At 45.6% G+C, this 11,126-nt stretch overlaps 1 protein-coding gene across 4 annotated transcripts in view; it reads left to right on the top strand.

Moving 5' to 3' along the window:
- The window catches only part of SEPTIN6 (septin 6), a 68,672-nt gene extending 61,299 nt beyond the window's left edge, over window positions 1-7,373 (top strand). For 2 of the 4 annotated variants that reach the window (XM_007465440.1, XM_007465438.1), the window contains one exon: window positions 6,323-6,353. Coding sequence is in view for 2 of the 4 variants with exons in the window: in XM_007465438.1 (XP_007465500.1) it covers window positions 6,323-6,332 (10 nt within the window). In the remaining 2 variants the exon portion in view is untranslated. Of the gene's footprint in view, window positions 1-2,571; window positions 3,283-6,322; window positions 6,354-6,547 lie in introns of those variants that run through there. The other 2 variants (XM_007465437.1, XM_007465439.1) reach the window with 2 other exon arrangements.
- The last annotated feature ends 3,753 nt before the right edge of the window (window positions 7,374-11,126 follow it).

Here is an 11,126-nt window from a genome sequence, read left to right on the forward strand (position 1 = left end):
ACCTTCCAGGCAGGAATGAAAGAAGAGAGAGGACAGTACAATGCAGCCCCATGTACCCACAACACAGCCCCCAAACAACTGTCAACATACGCCAATCCTGTCTTATCTACTGCTCCAAACCGGCTGGATTACTGCAAAGCGAAACCCTTGTCATTTCATTTGTAAATACTTCAGCATGTATCTCTAAGAGCTCATGACTCTTAAAAAAAATAAATAACGACAACGCCACCATTATGACACCCCCAAGATTAACAATTCGTTCACATAAAATTTCTTGTCAGTGTTCAGAATACCCCGGTTGTCTCATAAATGCCTTTTACATTTGGTTTGTTTGGATCAGGGACTATAAAATATTGAGAAGACTTCTCCCCACTCACCCATGGAATTTATGATTTAAATGGAGAGCCTGCTGTTAGTCACCGAACTAATTGCTGCAGCTACTGCACTGGGGACTTTGGGCAGCTGGCAAAACATCCTACTTTCAAGCAAATCCCGAAGAGGAAGTCCATAGAGGCTTCTGAAACATAAGGCCCGTGAAATTGGGCCAAAGGAAACAACCCGAAAAGAACAATGAAATGATTTATTGTCTGGCTTAAAAGCAAGTCTTGGAGCCCTGTTAGTTGACTTGAATGAAACAGCAGGTTTCCACCTAGGAAGACTCACAACTCCGAGAGTGTCTGTCCATGGCTGCAGTCCCAGTGCCCAGCACAGAGGCCGACACTCAGTTCATGTGTATTTTCTTTGCCCCCCGCCCCCATTTTCAATGAGGACAACAGGAAAGTTGCATCCGGTTCAGTTAGATTTCAGTTAATGAAACCCAAATTAACGCTCTTTGACACAATTTGGTTCAGCTTTCCCAGAGTAAATCATTGGTAATGGCCATTACTAAAATGAACCCTGGCAAAACTATAATTAAAGCCATACTTTACAAGTGAGAGGCAATCGGCAAACAGTGGGAACAGCCAACCCCGACCCTGAGTAGGTTGGCTTTTTCTGGCATGCTTCTCGCCAGCACACCACCAAAGCAGTTCCAAACCAAATAGGGGAAGGAGGCCTTCCTTGGCTCCCTGGGGTCTGAAAGCAGCCAAGGCAACCCGTCCATCCCCCAAAGCCCTCATTTCAGGGGTGGATCACAAAGGCCACCCCTCATTAACTAGAGTGCAGGCAGAGTGAGGCTTACTGTTCCTTGCTGGTTTTGAAATGGCTTGAGGCACTACTGGCAGGTGTCTGCAATTGCAAGAGAAATCCTTCTGTGACCCGCACACAGTTGCAGGTGCTGTGTCTCAGTGGTTGCTGGCCCCTTGACCCTTGGTTGGGGGTGCCCAGTGCATGGACGGTATACACATATCAAAATATTTCAGCCTTCCCGTGCAGCCCAGGACATAGGCTGTTGCAGTGTTCTGTAGGTTTCTCTTCCCCTAGGTAGTAGACAAAGAAGAACTGAGCATTTGTATTACATTTTCATACTATTCAAAGTGTTTTTCCGTATGGTACCTCATTTTCACATTACAGCAGTCCCGTGAGGTAGAGGAGGAAGGGCTAATCTTCAGTTGACAAGATGAACAAATGGAGGAGTGGGGAATTTAAGAGACTTGCCAAGGCTCACATAGCGGGGAACAAGAATGCAAAACTCCTAGTTCCTGGTATAAACTGCCATTCACATGAGTGTGTGTGTGTAGGTGTGGATGTATTCACTCTGAGGAAGTGACTGTACAAACATACTCAGCATATGCTTTTAACTGTCCCTCCCCAATATCTTTATTTAATGAGATAAATGTGTTCAGGTAAAAAATAACCAGGGGCTTAGGTCCACAGGCAAGGAGTTCTCAGGGACACTGTGGCATGAAGGAAAGCGTAGTCTTGATCAAGCAGCCAAGGGATTCAGGCGCTGCGCCTCTTGGTTGTGACTCTTTCTCTGTGACCTCAGGCAAGTCCGTTGGCCTCACCGTGTTTCTCAGCCTCCTCATATGTCAAACTTGGTCACAAGGATGAAGTTTAAATGGGAGAAAGTTCAAAGTGCAGTGTGAACACAAACCAATAATGGATTTTTCCATAGTTCAGGTTTTCAGGTGACTGTGGTCGGACCCTAGTGCAGAGCCCAGTTACTGCCCCCAGACACTTCTCCAACAGATCTTGCCCCAGGGGTACCAGGTAGTGGACTGGGACTCTCTGAAGGTAAAACCTCTACCTCCTCTGCTTTCCCTGTGGGGCGAGGCACTCAGTGGCTGAGAGCCTGGCGCACTGTGCCGTGGCCTGAGGCCACCTGAGATTTGCAAGGTGTCTGGGTGGGGGGCACTAGTCAGGACCTAGTAATTAAGAAGAGAGAAGTATTCTTGTGGCTGTTGATAATTGTTTTGCTAGCTAATGCCACTGTGGTCGCCACTCAGAGGTGTGTGGGTGAATGAGAGAGAAAGCATGTTCCCAGAAGCCAGTGCAATAAGGACTTAAGACCATCTAACACAGCTATATTCTAATTTATCCATTAGTCATCAAGACATTTTCTTCTAATCTTTTTTTTTTTTTGACATTAATCCATCCATTCATTAACCCAACTTCTGTTTTCATTTTCAGTTTGGGCTTCCTGTAGACGCCCTTTTCCTGTGCAACAGAGTTGGGCTTCCCTGTCTCTAATTCCCCCTTAACACGTCTGTGGGCACAGAACCCGTGCCCTCCCCTTTCTTCCTGCCAAGGTTTATAGAAGCCCGAGAGTCTGAGGACGGCGTCTGGCCTCTGGTCAAGAAGCCATCAGTCACGTGGTTTAAAGATGCATCCTGCATCCCAGTGCCCCTCCCAGCGCCCCCAGCCGGCCACTCCCCACTCCATCTTTGCTGGACTGTAACATGTTCAGGGGTCCCACCTGCTCTTCTATACCACCAGCTTCCCTGTTGCAACTCTGGCTGCTGCTTGTTCCCCTGAGGTATTTGCATCCACCATGGCTGGGTGAGCACCAATCAGCACGGCTTTCCCCATTAGTCCGCAGTCACTTGGCTTCCCCAACCATCCCTCAGCCCCCAACAGAAGAGCCGCAGCCTCTTCTCAGAGGGTTCCAGAAGGAGAATCCTTTGGTGCCTTTTCCTTCTGGCCTGTCAGCCCAGCCCTTTCCAGTTTTGATTCACTCAAAATAATTGCACTCAAGCTGTGTTAAAAACCTGGAACGAGTTTACTTACAGCCAGCCCTTCCCAGACAACACGACTGCTGAAGAAAGTAGCATAAATTTCTGCTCTCTGTTATTCTGAGTACCCCACAGGTGCAGAAGGCAGATTAAACCTGAATATTAGTACCAGCCTAGTGTCTTATGGAATTATTATGAGGTGTCTCAGCATCTCCTCTGTAATTTCCCTTGGGACGCCACACCATCCCAATAAGGCAGGGCCAGTAGCAGGTATAATCATCCCCTGTCACAAACTGCTAAACTGAGTGGTCAAAGGATCAGTGTTTTCAGTTTTGCTCTGATGAATCTTCCAGTCTATTTAGTGAATGTGATGATGAGTTTCAATCTGTATATTGCGCGTGCCCCACAATAAGAAGAGGTGAGACTATCAGTTGGAGAGGAGAAAAGAGGTGTGCCTTGGAAGGTCCTTAACTTTGTCCCCAGTCTAAGGATTTGGTATTTTAAAAATCTTCCAGCCCTGATTTGTATGATGGGGCCCATCCGATAGTGGCTTTGGGAGCCCCTTTGAAGTTGAGAGCCCTCCATTGTCAGGGCCATGAGGCACAGTGGCCTTTGGTGTTTGGCCAGTGAGAGAGTGAGAGCTGGAGTGACCTGGCAACGATCTGTGGCTAACACGCCGTTTCTCTGCCCTTCCTTTGCAGTAATCCATGGCTGTGTACTGAATAGTATTCCCCGCTACAGCTGGACTGGACTCCATTTAGCCTTTTAAGCCAAGGTTCCTATTGTAACTGACAGCTTTCCTTTGGAGCACCAGGCAGCTGGGTCCCCTGCCCCTGCCATGTACCTCCACTTCAAGCCCCACCTCTTCTTTTGATTTCTGCCTCACAGTCCCACTGGCACTGACCATGACCTTCTTTTTTATTTTTGAGGGTTGTTTTTTTTTTTTTTTTGGTTTTTTTTTTTCTTTTTTTTTTTGGTCACTTTCTTTCAAAACACACAAACAAGGCTATGTGAAAATTTCAGGCCTTTTTGAAGTATTGAGAATGGGAAGGGGAGTTCTCTCTTCAATAATAGATAATGACAGGAAGCAAAAAGCAGAAAAAACAAACAAATGCACACACTTTATCTTTTCTTGTTGGCAAAGCAAGAGTGCAGTTTTGACATGTATTGTTTGGTGAGTCACCGATTGGTGAGTGGCCAGAAGCAAGTATGAAGGTGGTGCTGCGAAAGCATAAGCTAGTTTCTTGAGAAAATCCAAGTCACACAGTGGAGCATTTTAGACCCTGTGCTCGGAGATTTAAAAAACAAAAAAGCTTGGGTACTCAGCCAGTAGCTCAGGGAGATGCTAAGCTAGGGCTGTCAGGTCTCCTTGGGAAAGGCTGCTTATTTGCAGCTTTGATGTTTCTGTGACCAGTTTCACGGCTGCTTCCCAAGAATCCCAAACTTAAACAACTAATCGGTCTCCATCCGCTGTAATTATTTGCATCACAAATCGGAGGCTCCCTCATTTGCATTTGTTTACAGATTAACTACTTGAGGCTTGAGGAGCTCTGACAACTTCAAAAGGTATTAGAGCCACCCAGCCTTTGAGAGACCTTCAGAGACTAGGCAGGAATTTTGTATGAAGGGAGACATTTTGGTCCAGAAGACAGACAGGACCCACTTTCTTGTAAGAGGAAATTGAGGCCCCGAGAAATGAAGGGACTTGCCAGACGCCCCAGTCCTGTTTCATGGCAGAAGCCAGGCTAAATTCAGTGTGTCCTGAGTCCCGAGCCATTTTACAAATGGACTCAGTGTGTTCATGTATGTTCCTAGAGACAAGTCTTTTGATGTTCCAGAGAAAATGAATAGTTAGTATTAGAGGGCCTTTGAGGTTTTTTTTTTTTTTTTTTTTTTTTTTTTTTTTTTTTTTATTACAGAATATTGAGTAGAGTTCCCTGTGCTATACAATAGGTCCTTGTCGATTATCTATATTATATATAGTAGTATGTATATGTTAATCCCAAACTCCTATATGTATATGTCTAATCTTATGCCAGTACTACACGGTCTTGATTACTGCAGCTGTAATACTAAATTTCGAAATCTCCTTGAACTTTGTTCTTTTTCAGGATTGTTATGGGTATCTGGGTCTCTTGTAATTCCATATGAATTTTAGTATCAGTTTGTTAATTTCTACAAAAAAAGCAGGCTAGGATTTTGATAGGGACTGTGTTGAATGTGGGATCCTCCCGGACCGGGGCACGAAGCTGCGTCCCCTGCATCAGTAGGCGGACTCCCAAGCACTGCGCCACCAGGGAAGCCCGCCTTTGAGGTTTTTATCCCGTAAGAAAATACTCGAGGATGGGGTGGGTAGGGACAGGCAAAGCAGAGGACTCTAGGCCAGCTCCTGAACTGAGCACTTCCGCTGACGATAAGAGTCACAGGCACCTGTTAGCTGCTCAGCTTTCCTGGGAGTCTGGAATGGGGCGTGCGGATGCGGATGTGGATGTTTAACAGGTGCCCTAGATGATCCTTGTCATCAAGGAAGTTTGGTAAAAATCTACCCTGTGAGTGAACACGAGACCTTTAGGAAGTCAACCAAGGCTATTAAAAGAATTAAAATGCTTATTTTATTGGGTAGCTTGTCTCACTGTAGACAGAAGGGTTTTCTTCCTTCTTCCGTGAAAAGACGTTTTAAGTGGTACAGTTATTGTTATTTTTAAAAATACCCTAAGTACTCTGTTTACTTCTGGTGAAACAAAACCAGCCGTTAGAAATGGTCTGTGTCCGGCTCCACGCGCACCCCAACCGAGACTGGGATGGAATGGTTTTCTTGAAAAATCTCCACGTGTACACACACACACCGCTCATGTCTCTTCAGCCAAGAAGTTTGCTTTTCCTAGCTGCAGTACAGATCACTTTGTTGTTTATGTTTTTTGTTTTAATTATTTGGCATTCACATGTGGCTGTTAATATGTGCTCTCTCTCTCTCTCTCTCTCTGTTTTAATTAAAACAAGAAGCTTTTAACTGGTGTGTGGTGTTCTTCAAACCTTCTCAGCACATTTCCCTGTGGTCTTGGTCCATCAGTGGCCCCATTTCTCACCTGTCTTCTCCAAGTGTACCCTGTGCTACCTCACACTGCCCACTTCCCTCATCCTGTCTTACTTTGAATATCCTTTTTCTGTAGCTAATTTCATGTTTTCTTTCTTTCTCTCTCCCTCTCCAGCTTCTTTTAATCTTGTCTTCAGCAGCGGCACTAAGTCTAAAGGAGAAGACTGCCATTATAGAAGAGTTAGGGTTCCATATTGTCTCAAATCAGAAACCAACCAATTCCCTCTCCCGCCAAAGTGCGTGCGCATGCGCAGGCACACACACACACACACACACACACACACACACACACACACACACACACACACCACACAAGTGTTCATTGTGTCCCTGTGTCCAGGCAAGACGCTCTCTCCCGACTTACATGGTATTTTAAATGGAAGTGTCTTGTCCTAACCTAACAAGGCAGGAGAGGAACCATCCGAGCTGGAGAATGGACCAAATGTAGCCTCAGAGAGACAACTGCAGGACGACTCACCCACGTGTAAGTGGCTGCGGCAGGAGACCTCAGCTGTGGGTGTGGAAGTAGTGCCCACAAGTTTTCGTTTGAGTTTTTCTGTTTTTCTTTTTAAATGCCAGTTCTCCGGCTCAATGGGTTGACTGTCTGCGGCCACTCTTAAACATTTCTGAATATGGACGAGAAAGTCAAGCGACATTCATATCTTCTTCAGCATTCACAGACCTGCAGACCCCCCAGCAAGTGGGGGAAGTGGATCTACTAACTCTCAGGTGGAGAAGGGAGAGTCGGGGGAGTTTAAGCTTAGTGAGAGCAAAATGACTCCATTCAACCTTCCAAGGCCAGTTGGGGTTTTGAGAGAAGTTTCTGCTCAACTTGGGATCTGGAGGGAGAGCTTTGATGTTGAAAAATCTGCCTTGAATTCATTGGTTTAACTTGCATCAAAATACCATGTGAGTGTGCTCATTCCCATATATCCCTACAACCATTGCCATTCCACTGTCCTGTGTCTCTTGAGAGAGCCTCTTTGCATGTTTTCCAGAGTCTGTTTTTCCTTTCTTCTCCTTTGTTCTTTTTGCTCAGAGATGTGACCAGTCGTTGGCCCTCTGGGGCTTTCATTCGCCAAGAGAAACATCCCGAAACCAGCATTGTTTAGCTTGATACCTTTCTAATGTCCATGCCAATTTTCAATAAAATTCAAAGAAATGCTCAACGGCTGTGTGATCATTAGGTGATGGGCCCACCGCGGTTTGCCTTAGGAGGAGTGGGTGGCTTCCTTTCAAAGGGGGTGACCGAGGAGCTCAGGGAGGCACCATCAGCCAGTTTGCAACCTTCCTGGGTAGGCTGCTGGGCCTACTCCCCCCACCTGGGCTTGAAATTTCCGTGGGGTGAGGTGGAGGTGAGCAGGAAGTCCTTTACTTTTCCTTCATTAGCATGGACTTAACTGATCCGTTGAGCTCATTATCTTCCAGGATAATAAATAGATGGAGAAAGTGGAGTTGCCAAACCCTACAGAATAAGATTCGGGTGAGTTTTAATTCCAGAAGGAAAAGAACTCTGCGCTGCATGTCTCCTCTTATTTAATACTGTGATGTGAGCATCCCTAAAATTCATGGATATGACTTGGAAAGCCTTCTATGGATAGGGTCTCCTAGGGAGGGAATCCTCCTCTTGTCCCTGCCAGCATTAAAGCGGGCAAGAGGGAGAGTGGTCAGTTTTCATAATTCTGGTCGCCGTCGAGGTGGGGTTTCCTTTCCTCAGCTTCATTTCCCGAATGGCCAGATGCTGGAGACCGGAGAGTGGTCGATACCCTCTTCGAACCGAGGCCTGGAGGCCTCTGAGGGGGTACCGGGGGGAACGACACTGGCCTGCGTCTGCGCAGCTCGCACACTAGGGGCAGCCGAGCGGGAACAACACTTGCCTGTGACGTCACCGAGCCCCGGCAGGCACTGAGGTGTGGAAAAATACCGGCTCTGGAGCCAGACAGGCTTGCCAGCTGTGTATGCTCTGGGGCAAGTTGTGGTCAAAACTTCCCTGTAAAAGAAGAATATCAGTAACTCCGTTGCAGAGTGATTGCGAAGGTTCCATGAGCTAATGTAAATTAAAGATCTGGGTGTTCACTAAACGGAGTCCTTGTTAAGGATGGAGTTTCCCCTTTACTAGAAGTATGTTAGGTTCTTCCAATCCTCGGTTTCTCAACCTCAGCACTATAGTCTTTTGAGGCCAGACAATTCTTTGCTGTGGAGGCTGTCCTGTGCACTGTAACATCCCTACCCACTAGATGTCAGTAGCACACTGTACCATCCCATCCCCAGCTGTGACAACCAAAACTGTCTCCAGATAACGCTAAATGTCCCCTGGAGGGCAAAATCACCCCAAACTGAGAACCATTGCTCTAGGGCAGGGGCCAACAAACTTCTTCTGTAAAGGGCCAGCTGGTAACTATCTTTAGCTTTGCAGACCACGTGGCCTCTGCAACTATTGAGCTGTTAACTATAGAACAAAACCAGCCATTGATGATATGTAAAAGGATGAACGTGACTGTGTGCCAATAAAAGTTCATTTGCGGACACTGAAATTTGAATTTCACGTGTGGGTTTCATTTTCACATGTTCTGAATTATTATTATTTTGATTTTTTCCAACCATTTAAAACGTAAAGACCACTCTGAGCATGAGGGTCACAGAAATGCAGGCAGGTGGACGGGATTTGGCCTGTGGCCCACGGTTTGCTGACCCCACCTCTAATGCATTTTGGTGCTTGTTGATGCTTCATCGAGCCTAAAGGTGTTAGAAGTGACTGGCTGGGGACTTCCCTGGTGGTGCAGTGGTTAAGACTCCACCTGCCAATGCAGGGGACATGGGTTGGAGCCCTGGTCTGGGAAGATCCCACATGCCACGGAGCAACTAAGCCTGTGTGCCACAACCACTGAGCCTGCGCTTTAGAGCCCGTGCTCTAGAGCCCGCGAGCCACAACTACTGAGCCCTCATGCCACAACTATTGAAGCCCACGCGCCTAGAGCCTGTGCTCTGCGACAAGAGAAGCCACCGCAATAAGAAGCCCACGCACCGCAATGAAGAGTAGCCCCCCGCTCGCTGCAACTAGAGAAAGCCCGCGCACAGCAACGAAAACCCAACACAGCCAAAAATAAATAAAATAAATTTATTTAAAAAAAAAGTGACAGGCTGGTCAAAAGAAATCAGAAATGAAGACAAATGGCTGATGTTTTAATGCAAGTTAGTGGGGAAATGGGTTTGATTAACTAAAATTTGCATATAGTTTTGCTAGAGCATAGATGGGGGCAAGGGTCTGCTGGGGCTCTGAGAGCCAGTTGCTGGGGCCCTGCTGAGCAGTGAGAAGGCCAACTACTTCTAGGGACAGAACCAGGCCGCTAATACCCTCAAAAAGCCTGAGCAAACTGGGCTCCAGTTGTAAGCACTGAGGTCAAGCAGTGTCCTTTTTGTGTTCAAAATGCCCCCGCTCGGGGAGATTCATCCCTTTGCTAAAAGGACAGTTTTCTTGCAAGGCCATTCTTTTAAAATGAGGGCACCTCTTGAAAGACTTCTGCATTAGAACAGTTAATACCTCACGTTGGCTTTGCCACCTGGACCTACTACCTTCCGTCAATGTCCGGCCAGGTCCTGTACTATCTCTTAGCTTGTTTGGCTTGGACTTTAGAAAGTCCCTGCCCTCAGCTCAATACCTATAAAAATTATATATATATATTTGTTATGTATAGGATTGGGGTCAAACTTCTTATCTTGGTTTTAGGCTCAATGAAATTATTTTTTCTTAATCAAATGATAAGGGTGTATTGGACACCACCCGTGGATTTGGTCCAGTGCCCTCTGCTATGGGGGATACTTTGCATGAGATCAGTTAGACACTGCTCTTGAGGAACTTACAGACTGACCCTATCTTATCTACTCAACCATACTTTCCAATACTTCCTAATAGCCGTTTCCATTCCAGTCCATTCAGTCTCTGCACAGGCCTCTCCCTGAGTTATGCAAACTATTTGTTGACTTTATCTGAAATATCCTCTACTGATTAAATCCTGCCTTTGAGGCTCAGGCCTGCCTTCTCCTTGAAGCCCTTCTTGACCCCATTCACCTATCTTGATCTCTTCTTCTTTTTCTAACCTCCTGGCTGAAATTTTCTAATCTTCTCTGCTTCTAGTTTGAGGGACTTCATTCCTCAAGAGAGGTTAAGCTTCCTAAGGGTAGGAACATCATTTCATAGCCCCCCAGAGGGCCAGGAGAGTGCTGGACACACAATAAAAAGTGATTAAGAGGTAGCTAGATTGAGATTCTTCACCTATTGCACTTCTGAAACATCTAAATTTGAAATTAAGCTACAAGAATAATACCAAGTATACCCACATTCTCTTAACCCAGATGCACCAACTGATAATATTTTGCCCCATTTGCTTTATCATTTATACTCAGGCTCTCTCTGTATCTAGAGAGATAGAGACACATAATATTTTTTTCTGAACCATTTGAAGGTAATTTACATGTATCATGGCCCTTTACCCCTAAATATTCCAGTGTGTATTTCCTAAAAATAAGGATATTCTCTTACATAGCCACAGTCACCAACTTCAGTAAATTTAATACTGTTACACTGCTTTAATCTATTGAATAGTATACTTTACAGCAATTTTTCTTGCCATATAAGATTGGCTCTAGGATCGCCCATTGTGTCCTGTTTCTTTAGTCTCCTTTAATCTGAAACAGCCTTTCTTTGTCTTTCCGTGACATTGATATTTTTGAAGTCCCATTTAAAAAATAAACTGTTCTCATTTTGGGTCAAGGTGTTGCCCAGTCTCTGCACTATATAATCACTGTTTTTTCCCCTTCTTTGCTACTAGTAGACAATCTGTGAGGAGAAAGTATAAGTCCATGCAAATATCCTATTCCTCACCAAACATTTCCCCCTAGATTTAGCATCTATTGGTAAT

This window comes from Lipotes vexillifer, unplaced genomic scaffold (genome assembly GCF_000442215.2).
Source record: "Lipotes vexillifer unplaced genomic scaffold, Lipotes_vexillifer_v1.1 scaffold560, whole genome shotgun sequence".
NCBI lineage: Eukaryota > Metazoa > Chordata > Mammalia > Artiodactyla > Lipotidae > Lipotes > Lipotes vexillifer.